This window comes from Dryobates pubescens, chromosome 9 (assembly GCF_014839835.1).
Source record: "Dryobates pubescens isolate bDryPub1 chromosome 9, bDryPub1.pri, whole genome shotgun sequence".
Classification (NCBI taxonomy): Eukaryota; Metazoa; Chordata; class Aves; order Piciformes; family Picidae; genus Dryobates; species Dryobates pubescens.
The window spans coordinates 35,124,774-35,144,656 of NC_071620.1; the positions used below are offsets into that span (position 1 = coordinate 35,124,774).

Here is a 19,883-nt window from a genome sequence, read left to right on the forward strand (position 1 = left end):
AGTGACAGGGCAAGAGGAAATGCCCTCAGGTTGCATCAAGGGATGTTTAGACCGAATATTAGAAGTAACATGTTCACTGAAAGGGTTATCAAACAGTGAAAGAGGCTCCCCAGGGAAGAGGTTGAATCCCCTTCCCTGGAGGTGTTTAAAAGATGGTGAGATGTGGTGCTGAGGGATGTGTTTAGCATCAGACTTGGTAGTTAGCTAATGGTTGGACCTGACATTAAAGACCTTTTCTAATCTAAATGATTCTTTGCTTTTATGAAATGTCAGTTCTGTTATGAAACACAGTACCCTCTGCAATTTACCTTCGTTTCCAGTATAGGGATGAGACATTTACTTAAGTACTGGAATAAGAAGCTCAAGACACTGGCTGTTATGGCACCTGCTAACAGTATGAACATCTAAATCAAATCTGCAACTTAAGAACAGAACCGCATATGTAGCCTGGCTGTTTCCTATCACCTCTGTGCTAGCTTGCCCTTGCTTCTGGCCACCGTGCCTGGTGAGTATGAAACGTGGTGATTTTACTTCTCTGGATAACAGCTGTACTTGAGGATTTCTGTAGCCAAATTTTTACCCATCCCTTAACTGTATTTTTTACATTGCATTTGGAATACACAATATCACATAAAATACTGTCCAGCTGTTTGGTTGTGGTTGGTTTTTTTGTTTGTTTGTTTGTTTTAATGTGGTAAACTTTCTGAAAAGTAGTACAGTGTTCTACAAGACTAAATGAAATCCCTGAGTTTCATTTGGAAGTTGCATCTCTTTAGACTTTCTTTAGATTCAGTTATTTTTGATTGTCTCTGTTTTCATACGGCAAACAAAATCTTGGAAGAGTCATTAATATAGAGGCATAGGCAGGCTGCTTTGATCGGTGTGCAGAAACACCTGACCCTAACAGAGTAGGAATGTATTGTAAGTCTTCTTAAGGTGACTGTTTTTCACTCTTTCTCCAAAAGGAATCAATCATGGCTGATGACTCTCAGCGAAACTTCCGCTCCGTGTATTATGAAAAAGTGGGATTTCGTGGAGTTGAAGAAAAGAAGTCACTGGAAATTCTGTTAAAAGATGACCGGTTGGGCAAGTTGACATCACTGTTTCCTCCTATTACTTTGGTGCTTTGGGGCTGGTGAGGGAATTATAGAAACTATTTAGCTACTGGGCTTAGTATTCATTTAAGTTTCACATCTTTTACCACTAATCTCTCTGTTATTCTAGCAGTCCTTTGAGGTTCAAAGATCTGAAAATCTGATTTTTAAAACTATTAAGATTTGTCTGATTGCTTGTTATTTTTTTTCTTCTCTCATTCTCTGTGCCCAAGAAACTGATGTTTTTTAAAATGAAAGTAATTTTAATCTGGAGATGTATTGTCTCATACTGTTAATTCCATCTAGCCTCAAAACAATGAGGATTTTGTTATTGCTGCTGGTCCCTAAGGAGCATTATATCTCTAACCGAACAGAAAGATAAATATTGTCCCTTTAACAAAGCCCTTAGTTGTTTTGACATAGCAACCTGATTTACAGAATGTCTATAAAAATGGTACAGTTTCTTCCTAGTGAAACTGAGGATGGTTTTGCTGTAAATCAAGCCAATGTACAGAATACTTGCAGTTTGTTGGGCACATTCTATTCTCCATTGAAGCAGTGAGAGCATTTGCTGATATTGTATGTTGAAAATGGGGATTTCAGTCTGCTGCTGCGGATCTTTGGCAGATCAGAAACTCAAACATAATTATAGTTAAATTTATCTTATTTTTTCCCCCTTTATTTCTCTACAGATATTGAGAAGCTTTGCACATTTAGTCAAAGGTTTCCTCTTCCATCCATGTATCGTATACTTGTGTGGAAAGTGCTTTTAGGTATGAAATCTAACAGTTGTGATCCTATTTGGAAAAGAATTTGGAAAGATGTGTTAGGTTTTCTTGTCTGTTTGTGTTTTTTCACTTCCGTAGAGTGTTAATGACATGGATCATTCTGTACTACCTTGCCTACTGATACATGTTTAGCTTGTTTTTCTATCCACCTTGCATGCATGATGGCAATTATAAAATAATGTTCATGCCGAGTTTTTGAGAACTCTTTGCTCATGTGTACCTAGAAGAGTGTGCTTCTATCTTTAATTTTGTAACACCATCCAAGTAAATTTATAAAATGGATTTGAAGGGCAAATTATAATGTCATTGGTATCTAGTAAGATACTCAGTTCTGTTCCTAAAATAACAGACATTAAGTTGAAGTAAAGCTGTGATCAGACTTAAAAAACTGAGTAAGGAATGGGTGTTTATTGTAAAGAGAAGCTTTGTGTTCTGTAAAATTTTGGATTCTTGTTTTGCCTTTGGCTTTAGGTTGTATTTGCAGTCAAAGTTGTTATGAGGCCAGAAGACAACTCACAGTATCTCCAGATACCATAAAAAAAATCCATAAATAGTTTGTTTTCGTTGAAGTATGTTAGTCAAGTGATTAATTCAAAAGTACTAATGACTTTGCAGTAACTATTCAAGTGTGTTGGGTTTGACAGATGTGAGGTGAAGTCACTTGGACACAGGAGGGGTTCTGAAAGGTCCAGGAATTCTGACCCTTACAAGGTATCTGGAGGGTTTCCCTTAGAGTTGCTTCATGTGGAGGAGTACTGCCAGATTGAATGTGAAGGTACTTGTGTGACTGAAGCTATGGAAGCTACTGTTCCTGGTGGAGCGTTGTGCCATGTGTGAAAAGCTTTAGTGTGGCTCCAAGGCCTGTGCTGTGCTACTGATGTCTAAAATGTTTCATCAGGGGCAGACCTAGGCATCAGTCTGCATACTGGCTTGGAAGCTGCTGTCTTTTGCTGGCTGTGCACTCTTCTACTTTGTCCTTCTTTTTCTCTCCAGAACACATCATACAGACCCCATATATATTTCTAACATGAAGATTTTGGCATATATTTTCAGTGTCAGGAGGACTAGAATGAATATTTTACAAAATAGTTTTTCTTTGTTTTAGGAAGTTTATTTATCATAGGCTGTGCCATGATCTTGAACAATTTTCAAGTAAATGCCTTCTGTTTCCCTTCTTGGTCTCCATGCTGCATCTGGAGCTTGAAATAATGTATTAGAAAATTTTAGCTGAATTTTAAGCAATTTCCCCCTTCCCCCACCCCCTCCTTTTTCTCCCTCCAGTTTTCAACAGTTTAAAGATTGTGGCTTTATAGTCTTGATCATTTTGATTTGTAGCGTTTTTTTTGGGGAGAGATAGTAAATAGTGCACAGAAGGTGCAAGATGTAGTTACAGAAGTTCTTGGCATTGATCATTGAACTAACTGAGAAATCCTGCTTGATAAAAGCCTCTGCCATTGGAATACAAATTTTAGGATGAAAAATATTATTGTGCCCTGGGCCCTAGTGGAGTAGTCAGTCATCATCCTTTAAAATACTATTAGTAGGAAATACACTATAGGAGGTTTGGATGAGTGACTCAGTGCAAGATCCTTCAGTCAAATAATAATAGCAAGTGGCAAACTTGTAGTTTCCTGCAGAGCCAGTGGTCTGTCATTGTTTTAGGATGATCTGTGAATCATGATAGCACAAAACACCTTTGGAGTTAATTGAAAATTATATAGATTTAAAAAAATAAATAAAAATGTTGTATTTTAAACCGAGAATGACTTATTTTAAGTACGCATGCTATCCGTCTGAGAGTCTTGGGTCAGCAGAGGGACATCGGCTCCTATTACACTGCATTCTAACGCTTGTTACAAAAGCTGGTATTCAGAAGGGCAGTGCAAAGTATCTCTTCACAAATGACTAGAGCAACAGCTCAGTCCGCTTCTGATGGAACATGGTACATCTCTGAACAGTGTCAATAGTTTAACAAAAGGTGATTCTATCCAGCCAGCAGTGTTCTTTGAAATGTACCAAGGCTTGATGCTGTCCCAGATGGCATGGTGTATCAGTGATGTCTCTATTCAAATAGGACTGGTGATGGTTTCTAGGCATCCTTGTGGTGTTTAAGCTTCTTTTCTCTCTGCCTAAGGTAGTCTTCTGTATTTGGGAGTCTGTACATAAAATGTCTTGCTCTGCCTCAGTTTTTCAAATGCAGACAGGTTTGCAGTTGGAAAATAAAAGATAATTTTCTGTCTCATGGGCTTGTTGCTAAAATTCAGCCACTTTGTGTCTTAACACTTGGCAGGAATATGTTTTTTTTCCCCCTTTAAATGAGAGGTAAAAGCAGCAGGTAGACTATTTCAGAACTGGTTTTTGAAGAATACTTTGTTCTGTTTGGTTTCTACAACAGGAAAAAATCTGCTCTACTAGTGTTATGGCAGGTTTTTTCCTTTGGTGTATGTAAGATCTTACTTCTGTTGAAGCTTGTGACAGTTCTGTTGTGGACAGTAGTGCATGGCAAGATTGGTTCTTGAGTATGGGGAAGGATTGAATGAAGTGTTGAGCATATCTTCTGGAGGCCATACTTTCATTTTCTCTGCTTCTCTATTTAAATACTTTTTTCCTTTTTTATTTTTCCTCCTAGGAATCTTGAAACAATATTTGTATTGTGTTAAGAAAGTGGAAAACATTATCTTGCAGATTATTTGGGGGATAAATTTTTAATATGTTACTGATCCAACCTACGTGATTGAATTTGATTTTGTGTGCTGTTTTAGAGAGAATTAATCTATGATGCAGCAAGTAAAGAATTTTCTGGCAGACAACTAACAGTAAATTAAATAATACTGGAATGTGCAGTATCTTTGCATTAGTTAATTGCATGAGTACATTGTCTGATCATCTCAAAACATAGAATTTGAGAACATGGAACAGCTAAAACATATAAAAGTCTTTCTACATCCACTTTGTTTCCAAAACAAATGGATGCTGGACATAAATATGCAACTACTAGTGTATTGAAATCTACAGTATTAAAAACTACAGCTAGCTATAAGCAAATAACTAAGATTCACAATTTAAAAATTAAGAAAGGGGGAGGAGAATAAACAAAATTATCTTTAATCTATCACAATAGCATTTCTTATCAGAACACTGATGTGGTATACAGAAGACTTAGCATTCTTTTGCTGAAAATACTGTAGAAGATCTTGAGAAAGAAGGTGTGAGGGTGTATTTTGGCTATGCTCAGTTAACATACAAAATTTGTTCTTAGAAGTGCTTCTTTGGTCCATTGGCTTCCAATTTGTTAGGATTTTCTTTCTGTATTCTCTGACCAAGTTTACAAACAGCAGTGCCAGGTCCTATGTTTCTGTAAGCTGGAGCTGTAGCAGAAATTGAATTGAGGCAGATCTCTTGTAAAGGGAGTTTGAGTGCTCTGGTTTTGATCTTTACAATGGTTGTCACTTTTTAATGTTTTCTTTCCTTTTTTAAAAAAAAAATCATTTAATTTTATATTTTAGGAATTATTCCTCCTCATCATGAATCTCATGCTTTGGTGATGAAGTACCGGAAGGAGCAGTACTGGGATGTGCACCACGCTCTTCGTGTAATTCGCTTTATTAATGACTCTACCCCTCAGGTAGATGTTTTCCTCCGCATACATCAGCTGGAATCAGGAAAACTGCCTCGAAACGTGGCTTTTCCATTGGTCAGTTGTCATTTTAATAGTCTCTTAAATACAGTATTTTATGTACCTTCAAACTATAAACGTGTGAGAAACGGAACTGCAAGTAGCCCAACAAATGCACATAGACAAAGTAAGATGAATGGAGAATGGAGAAATGCTAGTATAAAGTAGGAGATTTTAGTCAAAGTGCTTTTCTCTTTTTCTTCCCCTCAGTACTTATGTAAGATTTTGTGCCTTAAAATCTCTTTTGTTTGTTTTGTCTGCTAGGCTCAAGCCTTTTGTACTCTAGTGCACTTCAGTTTCTTTATATCACTGAAACAAAAATGACATAATTTCATTGAGGCTCATCACTTTTTGAACGTTTTGGAACAGGAGTAATTTAAAGCCAGTACAAGCAGTGGTTTATTGAAAGTTACATCATATATCTAAACTATTTTTTTTCAAGCCTACACTTCAATGCTCTGTCCTCCTTTTTATGTTTGTCTGATCCAGTCTTCTGTCAAATGCTGCATGTACTCTGTAGTTTACATGTGCTCACATACTGGTAAAACAGCTCTATGTTTTGATGATAAGCTTTGAGTCTGATGATAAAAAAAGAATGTGGATCTTACATGTAAGCCTTTATGAAAGAGGAGGTAATGAAAGGAGACACGGGGCTGAAAATCATCCCTTCTAGAGCAGTCTCGCTTTCTGAGCAGCTCTTTAGTCAGTGCATTGCAGAGCACTAGCTGCTATCAGTACCCTGTCATGGCTTCGTAGAGATTGTTTATTGAATCCACAGTTACTAGTCCTGTAACTTGTGCTTGGTTTGTTGCAGAAAGAGTCCTCTCTATTCTACCTTGGTCTCACAGAATGGTAGGAGTTGGAAGGAACTTCTGGAGGTCATCTAGTCTAACTCCTCTGCTAAAGCAGGTTCACTTAGAGCAGTTTGCATAAGAGTGTGTCTAGGCAGGGTTTGAATCTTTCCAGAGAAGGAAATTCCACAACCTTTCTGGGCAGCTTGTATAAGTGCTCTGGCACCCTCACAGAAAAAATGGTTTTCTTCATGTTCAGAGGGAACCTCCTGGGTTCCAGTTTGTGCCTTTTGCCCCTTGTCCTGTCACTGAGCCCCACTGGAAAGAGTCTGGTCCCATCTTCCTGATCCCCACCCTTTAGATAATGGTAAGCATTAAGATCCCCTCTCAGTCTGCCCTGAGACAGACTGTCCGTGCATCTTGCATGAGTTGCAATCTCAAAAGCCCCTGGTGCTGTAGCTTCTGCTGGTGGTTACAGTAGATCAGACTGTGGATATGTAGCTGGCTTGTTACCCTTCCTTCTATTGTAGTCAGTACTGCCCGTGTAAGGAAGGCTGTAAGAAATAGGGCAAGTATAAAGCCTTGCCTTGCGCATCTCCCGGTTGGTTCACACACTTCCCAAGTTTGCTGTTGGCATGGTGCTTAGCTGGTTTAGGGTTAGTTCACCTCAACCTACTCTCTGTGCAGTCATTAACTGTGGTTTAGACATGCTGATAACCTCTGTTAGAAAAGTGTATCCTCAGGAGAAAAGATGATGGCATGCCCATCAGGTATTGTGGGGAAAAGATACTTGTCTCTAGGTAGTTGTTTATCTCAAACAAAATGGCTTTCTATATGTTGAAGGTAGGCATACAGTTCTGCATTATCTTCTTCAGTAACTAACATCCATGATGAAGGTGCTTGAGGGGTGTGTTTGACCCTTAGTAAGGAATAGGATGAAAAATTCTGCTGCTGTGCATTATAAGAAAGTGGGGCATAGAAGCAGGGTTATTGCTACCTTGTCAGGATGTAGTAGTATCTTATTTGAGAACATTGAGTTAGAGTTGTTCCAAACTCCTGTTGTATGTTTTGGTTTTAAAAGCAAGGCAAGTCTAATTTGTTGTGCTTTAATGGGTATTTGTCACCACAATACAGATACCTCCTGATGTTTTATTTATGAGGGTCAGAACAGCTCTTTGTGTTTGTTGATTGCACTTTGCTTTCTCAAATAGCAAAGAAAATGACTACAAGAATAACTTAGATAGCCCAGTACTTCTCTGTAGTTCACTTTCTTGGCTTTGTTTTCCAGGAACCCGAAGATGAAATTTTTCTTGCTATTGCCAAAGCAATGGAGGAAATGGTGGAGGATCCTATAGAATGCTATTGGCTTGTCAGTTGCTTTGTGAACCAGCTGAACAGCAAGCACAAAGATTCCTTACAACAGCTGGTAAGGGAAAACCACTTTTTTCTTATTTTTGATGTGAAGAGATCCAGTCATGGAAAGCATTAATACATGGAGACAAATGGAGTGCCAATGGTGACACCCTTGGATTCTGTTGTACCAACTGTTTTGATAAACCAGGAGCGCTGTGTTGTGACTGTGCCATCCTGTAGGACACTTTGTCTAAGGTAGCATTAGAAATTGGTTTTATTTGCTACATGGAGGTTTTCAGTTACATCTTACTTTCTTTTGAAGTTAGCTAGAGCTTGCCTTGTATGTAGTCAGTGATAATTCTCACAAACTGGCCACTTAAGAATTCATTGTAAACAATAAAAACGGTACGGAGTGACATGCTGCTTTTTAGGTGGCATCTCTGGCATGCATATGCTGCTCACTGGATGATAGACAAAGCACTTTCATAAAGAACATTTGTTGCTTTATAAATGGAGCACGGTATACTGTGTCTTCAGAAAAACAATATGTTGCAAATGGAAAAAGGGAATAGAGTTATTTAGGCACTGATCATTTCAATGCTCTCATAGAATATTCAATTTGAATTTCTATCTTACCAGTTTGTAGAATTAAATTTTGATTGTAAAGGAAATGTATACTTAATTGCAAAAGCTTTTGTAATTCTTCAGATAGTCTTAACAGAAAAAATTTCAGTTCATGATACCTACTGAGATAAACAGAGCTCTAACAATCACTGAATGAAAATTCATTGCAGAAATTACTCATGTCCTTTGTTATTCTTTTGGAACAATTAAATGCTTTTTAAACCTACCTCCTGTTGCTGGAGATGATATATTCAACTTTACCAATGTCTCTAATTCCTTTCAAAGGATGGAGCAGCAGTTTTAAAGGAAATGTGTGCTCTCACTGCAGAGAGAGTGCCAGGTGTCTGCCTCCCTAAGTTTTTGGTTTAGTATGAACAGTGTGCCAAAGCTTTGGATGTTAGAATATGGACAAAGAAAGTGTTTTCTCCATTTGAGAATTGAAGTAATAAGCTGTTTACCTCATTATTACAAAAAGCACAAAGGTGCTCTAGAATCTATGAAAGTTTGTCATATTCTATTAGAATTTAAACAAAATGAGAATTACCTGCGCTTTTTGAATCATGGAATTGTAGAATGGCTTGAGTTACTATCCACAAGTTTATGCTTCTGAATACTTAGGCTTTTAAAATAAGAAATCAATATCTAGCTTCTACTATGTTCCACAGGGATTTACACTTAGAATTTCTGGAATTTCTGTATTTTACTGCATGGTGTGTAGGGTTTTTTTGACATGTGCTAAGGTGATTAGGCTTGAGGTGATTGAAACTCAATTTTCCATGTGATAGCAGCAGTAATTACTGCATGTTTAATCCCTGCATTCACTTAAACTCTCAAACACCTATTTGGATTAGGGAATACTGTATATTTTAGAAGTTCTGCAATTTAAGGAACCTGAGTTTGTTTGTTGACCTAAGTAATTAGTTAGTTGCATAATTTGGCAGCATTTACATTCTGAAACACAGTGTTTTTAGTTAAAACAATGCAAGTTCATTATTTTAACATGTTATTTTGTGCTGATTGAATTTTAAAGATGTTACTTGTCTTAGAGTGTCTGTAAATTATGGAGGATACTCAAAAGTTACCTAAAATTTTCCAATTCCTTACTCAGCCAAAAATTCTGGAGCAGTATTTGAACATTGAAGATAACAGACTCCTGATGCACTTGAAAGCATGTACTGCAATAAACAAACTCCCTTACGATCTTTGGTTTAAAAAGTGTTTTGCAGGCTGTTTACCTGAGTCCAGTTTACAGAGGTAAGTTCTCTTTGCCTTCCTGTTTGTAATTGCATCATAGTTTTTTTGTTACCACTAGCAGGCAAAGAGCTTTGCTCACTTTGTCTCTAAGATTATGGAGTTAACCTTCTTGTTGATTTGGAAATGATGAATTGAATTTGATTCCACTTCGTTACTGACAGAAGGTAGTGTCTATGTGATCATTTCTTGCAGTGAAATTAACAAAGAATGGAGTTACATATAGCAGCTGATTCTGTTAGACACTTCATGCCTTCTAGGATTTAAAACTCCTAATCCCTTCTCAGTGATAGATAGCTCAATGGTAGTCAGTTTTCAGGCTCTTTAACCAAAATCCTTGCTTAGGGAGTGATTATAATACTGTATTATCATTAGATGAAAAAGATCCAGGGAATGTGTGTTCGTTTTATCTGAGTTGAAAGCAATAGCTGGGGTTTGAATCTGTGCTGCCATGCTGACAACACAGGGATGTTTTAGCTATTGCTGAGCAGGGCTTACACAGAGTAGGCTGGGGTTGCACAAGGAGCTGGGAAGAAGACACAGCTGCTGCTTCTGTCCAAAGGGATATTCCTTACTGTATGATGTCATGCTCAGCAATAAAACCGAGGTGGGGGTTGGCAGGGAAGGGGCTGCTCCTTGAGGATACACTGGACAACAGTCAGTTGGTGGTGAGCAGTTGTTTTCATTTGTGCCACTTGTCTTTCTCAGGTTTTATTTCACTCTTACTTTTTGCATTTCTCTCTCTCTTTTGTACTGTTTTCCTATTTCCTTAAAAAAACCCAATCTTTTTAATTCTAAACCGGTTTAATCTCAACTCATGAGCTTCTTTGCTTTCTCACCTTTACCCTTCCAATTTTTACCCCACTCCACCAAGTCTGGGGAAATGAGTTCTCCAACGGAGAGCCATGAGGATGATTAAGGGACTTGAGCACCTCTCTGAAGAGAAACTGAGAGACCTGGGGCTGTTTTGTTTTGAGAAGACTGACAGGGGGTCTCATCAATGTCTACAAATATCTGAGGGGTGGGTGTCAAGTGGAGGGGCCCAGGCTCTTTTGGGTGCTGTGCAATAATAAGACAAGGAATGACAGGTACAAGCTTGAACATAGATTTTACTTCAACATGAGGAGAAACTTCTATACAGTGAGGGTGATGGAGCACTGGACCAGGCTGCCCAGTGAGTTTGTGGAGTCTCCTTCTCTGGACACATTCAAAACCCGTTTTGATGCATTCCTATGTGAACTAGCTTAAGTGATCCTGCTTTGGCAGCAGGGTTGGACCCAATGATCTTTGGAGGTCCCTTCCAACCTCTAATATACTGTGATAAAATATTTTGTCTAGTCAGGCTACTGTTTAGCGTTCTCATGCTGTTTTACCTTACTGAAATAGAATATTATGCTGACCTGAAATTTTGTCATTTTTTTTTTTAATGGAAAAAGTAAAAATACTTTTAAAATCACTCTGAAGTGAAAACAAATTTCAGTGTTGGTACTTCTGATGGCACAGCAATCCCTTTTCCCAGCAGTTGCAGGAACGTCGTAAAAGTGCTCTTTTTCTTACCATTTTAGGTTTCTGAATTACCTGGTTGTAATCATAATGGCCTCATTTGCTAAGGAAATAACATAATTCATGGGTAGCATGTGACAGGTGAACCTAATTAATGCTTGGAGATTCAGTTTGGATTAGAATCTGGAAGCCTGAATGCTTATCTGAAATGTATCCAAATGGCAGGGTTGGATCCGCTGAGAGTTAAAAACAGGTCTGCAGTTCTCCTGTGAGTTTTACTCAGGTTTTTTTTTCAAGGGAGAGATTATCTGAGCTCAGTCTTTTATGATTTAATTTAACTTCTGATTTAGCACTGCATTTCTTAGGGAGGTAGCTTGCTTTCTAGAAGACGTAGTCTTCTCTGCAAGCTTACTAGAAATTGTAGTCTTAGCCAGACAGCTAAATCTAAATGTTGTGGTAGTCTTTTTTTTCAATTTTGCTATGGTGTACAGTTCATATATGCTCTGCAGAAATTGTATCCAGTAATGGTGAGGTGAAGCTGCATAACATCAGTGTTACCCCTGAGAGGCAGTGTCATTCAGTAGAAATACTGTTTTATAGCACACTTCTCCTAGTTATGCCACAGGTATAATTTTATACTTCAGTTCAATTTAAAAGGGCTTGGAAAAATGTGTATGGACAGGTTTCATGTTGAAATTTTTCTTTTGAGCTTATGCAGTGTCTTTACTTGCCCTAATACACTTGAAATATTACATGACAAGCTTCTTAACAAACCATCTTATTAAAGCAGAGGAGCAGACTGGCTATCTTGAAGACACTGTTTTCCCAGGGTGCTTCCTGGAACATGGACCAACCTGCAGCACAGGCTCAAGAGGAGTAGAAAGGCTTACCCATCTCTAAAACAGGGAGAGAACTGGCTCACACCTTTGCTATACTCACCGTTGCCCTGTTTGCTGGGCAAGGTTTAGACTGGACATTAAGAAAAATTTTTTTCCCTGAATGGGTTGTCAAGCCCTGGAACAGGCTGCCCAGGGAAGTGGTGGAGTCCCCATTCCTGGAGGGATTGAAAAGATGCTGTTTTGGTTTAAGCTGACTGGCCCTACTAGAAGTGAGGAGGAACAGGAGATGGGGTTATCCTTCCACGCTGCACAGTGCTACATTGCAAGCTCAATTGTATATTCTACAGCATGCTAATAGCATTCTCACTGCATGACAGGGGGGGATTGACAGGGGCTTATGGGACTTGAAGTATATTTGATTGCTTGTAAAGTTTTGCATTGCTTTTGTTTTTGTATTTGGTGTTTTGTTCCCATTAACTGCTGCTCCCCCAGCTCTATCTTCTGGGCAGGGGTGTGCCCTTGTTTTCTGGTTTTGGTTTTGCAGACAGTTTGTGTTTTGTCTGTTCCCTTGCTGCTGCATACACTGGTATTTCTGTTTTCTTTAGTGTAATTTGATGTCCCTGCAGTAGAATACTAAATTGTCTTTATCTCAACTAATATCTCTGCCTCCCAGGTCCCTTTCTTCTTTGTCCACCCAGAGGGACCTCTGTTGTGGTCCCTGCAGCCAAGGTTGCCCTTAAGTTTCACATCACTCACCTGTCTCTCCATGTTGGTGAGGACAAGGTCTAGCATAGCACCTTTTCTTGTGGATTCCTTAACCACTTAGAGGAGGAGATTGTCATCAGTGCACTCCAGGAACATCTTAGATTGCTGGTAACCTACTGTGTTATCCTTCCAACAGATATCTGGGTGGTTGAAATCCCCCATGAGGACCCGGGATTGTGAATTCGAAGCTGTGTCTATCTGTTTTTAGAGGGCCTCATCCACTCAGTCTTTGTTGACAGGTGGCCTGTAGCTGATCCCCTGCTATGATGTCACTTTCCCTTGCTTTCCCTTTAATCCTCACCCATAAGCTTTGTCACTCTTCATCTATCCCCAGGTGGAGCTCCATGGTCTTGATGCAGAGGGTAACATGCCCATCCCCTTCTCCCCTGCCTGTTTTTCCTGAAGACCTTATATCCATCTAATCCTACATGCCAGTTGTGAAAGCCATCCCACCATGTCTCATGCCAATGACATCATATCCATGCAGGCATGTGCACCCCTTCCCCCAGCAACCCAAGTTTAAAGCCTTCCTTGCTAGACTGGAAATCTTTTGTCCAAAGATGTTTTTCCCCTTCTCTGGAAGATGTACCCCATCAGCCCCCAGAATACGAGATTTCTGAAAGCGAGTTTCGTGGCTTAGATAAGTAACGCCCTGTGCATGACACCACTCCCTCAACCATTTATTGATCAGGATAGATTGAGATTGGACAGTTTGAAGAGGCTCTTTACTATGAGGGTGGTGGAATATTGGAATGGGTGCCCAGAGAAATTGTGGATGCCTCATTCCTGGAAGTGTTTAAGACCTTGATGAGACTATGAGCAATCTGGTCTAATAGGAGGTGTCCCTGCCCCTGGTAGGGAGGTTGGAACTAGGTGATCTTCAAGGTCCCTTCAAACTCAGGCCATTCTATATTCAAAAAGTGAAATTAGAATACTTGTGTTATCACCAATAGAGATATAATGTACAAAGGCTGCTATATTAGAATGATCAAAATACATCTTTCCTTGAAACTGCTGTTTCCATTCTAAGGAAACACTTTCCCGACACATTTTTTGTTGCTATTCCTGGCTCTACTGGTATAGAGGAGGTGCTGTCGGCTGGTGTGTTTATTGTGGTGTCACACAGCCATTCCCCCATTGCTGTCACTAGTGGAATTGCAATGAGAGCAACAAAAGCTGGGGATGTTGAGGGGAAAAATACAGTGGCAAACACAGCTGTTTAGTGCTGACATCTCATCCACTTTGCCATGTACCCTCTTCCAAAAGTTTTTAGGTTCTGGTAAATTTGATACTCCATCTGTTTTGCCACTGTTAAAACATTTGTTCTGGAACTAGACTAAACAATGCAAGATAAATGAGACTGTTTTCTGAGCATGAAATCTAACCTGCTGTATGTAATTATAGAGGCTGAAGTCAAGAGACTTAAAAACAAAATAATGAAAGAAGGCTGGGTATCTTACATTACGATTAGTACATTTGTTTTCAAATTAATGTAAGCTTTAATGTCACCTTTAAAAAGTCTTTCCTGTTCTTCAGGTCTGCTACTTTATGTTTTGTCATTTACAATTACAGTTCTGATGCCCATGGGACACAGGTGGAGATGTTCTTGTGTGTTTGGTGTGCAACAGAAATGTGATCTCAGTTTTCCTATAGCCCTGCTTAAAGCTTCTAGACCTGATCTCAACATCAGTGTAATATTTGCACTGAGCACTTGATGCTCGAAACACAAAGGGAGCAGTAAAATTTTGATCTTGAATTACTTATTCCATCATTTATTATTTGTGTTAGTACTGTATTGTAAGTTATTATTATTATTATTATATATATATTATATATATATCTACACACTCTTTTATATATAGTATACTTATTTATATATAAGTATATATATACACACACACTTATTATTATTATTATAATAATAATAACTGGGGAGGGACTTCTGAGGATATCAGGTAGTGATAGAACTAGGGGGAATGGAATGAAGCTGGAGGTGGGGAGATTCAGGCTGGATGTGAGGAGGAAGTTCTTCACTATGAAAGTGGTGAAGCCCTGGAATGGGTTGTCCAGGGAGGTGGTTGAGGCCCTGTCCCTCGAGATGTGTAAGACCAGGCTGGATGAGGCTCTGGCCAGCCTGATCTAGTGTGGAGTGTCTCTGCCCATGGCAGGGGGGTTGGAACTAGATGATGCTTGTGGTCCCTTCCAACCCTGACTGATACTACGATACTACGATATTTGCCATATGAGAATTGTATTCATTCTTTTCATCATAGTGAGACAAGGAATTAAAACTAAATTGCAAAGGGGAAAGAATTGGCAGTGCCTTTTTCCCCATCTGTGCATGTTTGGTTGTTTGGGGGGTTTTTGCCTTCTTTTTTCTTCATTGTAAGTTAAGTTCAATTCTAATTTTTTTGATGAATGGAGAGGCTGTGATAGTAGTGTTGGAAGAATTACGTGAATAGAAGGTTAAGAAACTGACAAAGAATTGGTTTGAGTCACAGTGTGTAAAATAAGCACTGTAACAGCAGCCAGCATTCTACACTAGGAATTATAAAAGCTTTTCACAAAAAATCAAAGAAGAGTTGAGATTGGCATGGGTGTGTGAAGGTCACCTGGTCCAACCAATCCCTCTGCTCAAGCAGGATCACCTAGAGCAAACTGTCCTGGACCATTTTCAGAAGACTTCCAAATGTTTCCAAGGAGGGAGACTCCACTGCCTCTCTGGGCAACCTGTGCCAGTACTTGGTCACCCTCACTGTTAGAAAATGTTTCCTGATGGCCAGAGGGGAACAGCTGTGTTCCATTTTGTGCCCATTGCCTCTGGTCCTGTCACTGGGCAACACTGAAAGACCTGGTTCTGTCTTCTTTACAGGCTCTGTTTTCAGGTATTTGTATACATTAATGAGATTCACTTCTCCAGGCTGAAGGGCCCCAGCCCTCTCAGCCTTTCTTTATAGGAGAGATACTACAGTTTTTCAGTCATCTTCATGGCTCATTGTTGGACTCTCATCTCTTAATTCTTCTGTAGAGGTGTGATACCACCTCTCTGCTGGGAGAGTTCCTGTCATGCCTGTACTGTGTTTTCCTGGCACTCCAGGCTCAAGGGCAAGTTCAGAGAGAAAAGGTCATATAAAAATTGCGTTGTGATTGGAAAAAGCACAGTCATAGATCCAAGTTTAGAGGTGGGCTGCAGAAGATGTTTTCCAGTTAGTGTTACTGTATTCAGATGCAGTGGAGTATAATATCTGATCTTTGTTCCCTATCTTTTTATTTGAAAGGAGAAACACTTTTAGCAAGTGCCCAGAAGGTGCAAGAACAGTCATGTTCAGAAAGTCTTTCTGACACAGTTCTTAAAATTGAGGAACTAAAAATAATTCAAGCTCATAAAAGCTGCCATCTGACAGATGGTTTCACACTGGTTTTGGATAATCCTTCATCCTGAGTGTGTTGACTTCGACATGAGATAGAGCTGCTGGACAAAGGCTGATTTCAGATTGTTGCAGGCTGTTTTAGCACTGTGAATCCTTTTTAATATTGATTGCTCCAGAAAACAAAAGCAGGGGGTGGGAAGATCTGCCCACTGAATGTAAAGATCAGGTTCTAGTCCATCTAAAGAACCTGAAGGTGCCATGGGGCCTAATGAGATCCACCCATGAGTCCTGTGGGAATTGTCAGATGAAGTTACCAAACCATTGTCCTCCACATTTGAAAAGTCATGGCAATTCTGTGAAGCCTTGTGTAAAGTGTCTGAGACTGTCCTGTATAACAGCGTGGTCACCACATTGGAAAAGCATGAACTAGATATGTGGCCCACTCACTGAATAAGTAATTGGCTGGACGGTTGCACTCAGAGTTGTCAATGGCTTAATGTTCAAATGGAGACAAGTGGTGTCCCTCAAGGGTTGGTACTAGCACCAGCATTGCTCTTGTGAGACCCCACCTGGAGTACTGCATCCAGTTCTGGTGCCCCAAGCATAGGAAGGACATTGAACTGCTGGAGTAGAGCACCATGAATATGATCAGAGGGCTGGAGCACCTCCCCTATGGGGACAGGCTGCAAAAGTTGTGGCTGTTCAGCCTGGGGAAAAGAAGGCTCCAGGGAGACCTTATAGCAGCCTTCCAGTACCTGAAAGGGGCCTACAAGAAAGCTGGCTAGGAACTTTTTACAAGGGTGATAGCACAAGAGGGAATATATTGAAACTTGAGGAGGGTAGATTTAGACTGGATAATAGGAAGAAATTCTTTACAGTAAGGGTGGTGAGACACTGGAATGAGTTGCTCAGAGATGTCATGTATGCCACCTCCCTGAAGGTGTTCAAGGCTGGGTTACATGAGGCTGTGAGCAATTTGGTCTAGTGGAGTATGTCCCTGCCCATGTTAGGGGGGTTGGTACAAGATCGTATTCAAGGCCCCTCCTAACCCAAACTATTCTATGAATCTATGAAGTTCTGTTGCTGAAGTACTTGCAACCTTTGGATGGCTGCCCTTCAGGTTTTGTTAAATCTCAGATCCAGGTGCATTTTCAAACAGGTGGTAAGAGTGTTTTGGTAATTCTGAGTCTGTGCACAGTAATATGGACTGAAAGACTTAATTGTTCCTTGTGTCTGATTTGAATATCTTATTAATGCTTTCAAGGCCCATCTGGACACATTCCTATGTGACCTGTCCTAGGTGATCCTGCTTTGGTGGCGGGGTTGGACTCAGTTGTCTCTTGAGGTCCCTTCCAGCCCCTACCATCCTATGACAGCCCACTGATACATCACATCTGTATCTCATAAAGCAATGGCATGGAATATTTAGCTTAGTTAGATGAAGTACTTCAATGTTACATCCTTCCAGATTTTCAGCTACTTAACTGTTAGTAGAGTGCCTTTATTAGGTGTGCTAATAAAGTTAATTTCCTTTTTTGCATTAGGAAAAGGTCTCACTTTTGCCATAGACTGTAGAACAGCTGTTACAGTTTAGGCTATTAAAAGATTTGCTTTTTGTGTTTGAGCTTGTAGACAATTCCACTTCTAAAGAACACACCGTAGTAATGGATTACTGTGTGCCGTCACTCTGCTCTGTACACATGTAGGAGCTGATGAAATATCTTTCATTTATCCTGATGTGAGTAATTTAGTAGAATAGAATAGGCCAGGTTGGAAGAGACCTTCAAGATCATTGCATCCAACCTATCATCCAAAACCACCTAATCAACTAAACCATGCAACCAAGCACCCTGTCACGTCTCCTCCTCAACACCTCCAATGATGGTGACTCCACCACCTCCCCAGGCAGCCCATTCCAATGGGCAATCACTCTCTCTGTGAAAAATTTCTTCCTAACCTCCAGTCTCAGCTTCCCCTGGTGCAGCTTGAGACTGTGTCCTCTTGTTCTGTTACTCAGAACAATCTGAAAAATCATGATTACATAAAGCTCAGTCTAACAGCTAAAGGAGCAGATAAGCACTACAGTAATATTTAGTGACTCCTCTTCTTTTTTTTTTTTAGAGTTTGGGACAAAGTTATTAGTGGGTCCTGCAAGATTCTTGTATTTGTTGCTTTGGAGATATTATTAACCTTTAAAATGAAGATAATAGCACTGAATACTGCAGAAAAGATCACACAGTTTTTGGAAAATGTAAGTACCCTATGGTCCTTTGCATTATCTTTTATGGTTTATTAAGGTGTGCTTCAGCCTTAGTCATTTGCCTGTTGCAAACCTCATCAGATGCTATTACATTACTTGCTGAGAATAGTGTGGTAGTACCAAGGTGAAGAGAGAAGGAGCAGGGATAAGAATATTAATTTTTTCCTATCAGGAGGTAAGGCTCTCACGGAATGAAATGATTTGGAGGCTTTGGGGAGTGCATTAGCCATGTTTGTTCAGCTTGGGCAATATTCCTTGTGATACTGAAGAATTTTTCTGTGAAAGTAAGTGTGGATGAGCTTAGGTTAATTTCCTTAGTGGGCTGGGTTCTGGCGACTTTTCTGCTTCTTGCCTCAGTGTGAATCTATAAACTCAGGGGATGTTTTCTGTTGATGTGAGGATGAGGCCATGAACCTCATCCTAAACTTTCCTTCTATGAATAGTAGTGAGTATCACAGCAGGGCTTTAAGATCCGATACGTGTGTGGTCATGGATGCTTGAATTATGGATGTGTGAAGTGTGAGAGGCCAGGGTGGCCATCTTACTGTTCTGCAAATAAAAGCTTTTTGTCGAAAACCTAGAGGTGATAGACACATGAAGGACTGAGGGGTGGTGGGTAGGATGACAGAGCAGGGAGATGGAATTCTAGTTTTGATTTCTTTTTCATGAAAAGAGACAATCTGAAGTGGAAATTTAAAATCTTTACTTGAAACAAAACAGTCCAAATAAAATACTCTGACAAGGCATCTTGCCCTAATCTTTTGTAGATTCCTCAAGATAACACTGATGCCATTGTCAGCAAAGCTGTCGATCTGTGGCACACACACTGTGGGACTCCAGCACACTCGGTCTGAGAACTTCCTTCACTTAGGACAGCTTGGGAAAAACCCAAACGACATTTGAAAAGACATTTGATCACTGTTGCCCCACCCTGGTGTGATCTTACTCATTACCTCTTCTGTGTAACGATGCTGTTAGAGCAGCTAATACCACAGTGATAGATATGTAACCTTTTTTCAATAAATACAGATGGAATGAAGATACCTAGTGGCGGTGTGATCATGTCCAGCTGCAGTATTCTGATTGTACAGTGTGCTTTCTGGCTGTTGAGGAAGGAAATCTAGCTCTTGAAGCAAGGTAAATATTCTTACTTATCATTTAAAAACGTCTTTGTATGGCCAGCTTTTACTTGATATAACTAGTTACTACTTGGAGGTGTATTTAACAGAACTCTTTGGTGAACAAACATGACTTTGTGAGAAATGTAAATGTAATACTATTAACAGTTTCCAGGTAAATGTTCAAGAGGCATCACAAGTGTGAGGTAGAGGATATCACAATGACCAGAGGTGACTTTTGTTTTTTAAGTGCCTTAAAATTCTTTTCATTTGTCAGCCAGCTCACTGTGGCAATGCCTCCTTCTTTGTTCATCATGGAAGACACTCTAGAAAGGCGGATCTGTCATATCCTAAAGTGTTACTTTGGGCAGGTATGGGGGAAAATCGGTGGGACGAGTCACTATAATGCAGAACCCCAGGCCAGTAGCAAACAATGACCCTGCAGAATGC

At 39.8% G+C, this 19,883-nt stretch overlaps 2 protein-coding genes across 2 annotated transcripts in view; both read left to right on the forward strand.

Moving 5' to 3' along the window:
• CAP2 (cyclase associated actin cytoskeleton regulatory protein 2) overlaps positions 1-4,231 on the forward strand; it is a 307,559-nt gene extending 303,328 nt beyond the window's left edge. Inside the window, exon 14 of the transcript XR_008462385.1 lies at positions 4,222-4,231. The gene's annotated coding sequence lies outside the window, so the exon portion shown is untranslated. The remainder of the gene's footprint in view (positions 1-4,221) is intronic.
• On the forward strand, positions 482-19,476 carry TBC1D7 (TBC1 domain family member 7). Its single transcript, XM_009898080.2, has 8 exons — positions 482-505; positions 966-1,086; positions 1,787-1,867; positions 5,389-5,576; positions 7,638-7,775; positions 9,435-9,580; positions 18,177-18,306; positions 19,083-19,476. The coding sequence occupies exons 2-8, from the start codon at positions 975-977 to the stop codon at positions 19,167-19,169; spliced, it is 882 nt and encodes a 293-aa protein (XP_009896382.1). The 5' UTR covers positions 482-505; positions 966-974; the 3' UTR covers positions 19,170-19,476.
• The last annotated feature ends 407 nt before the right edge of the window (positions 19,477-19,883 follow it).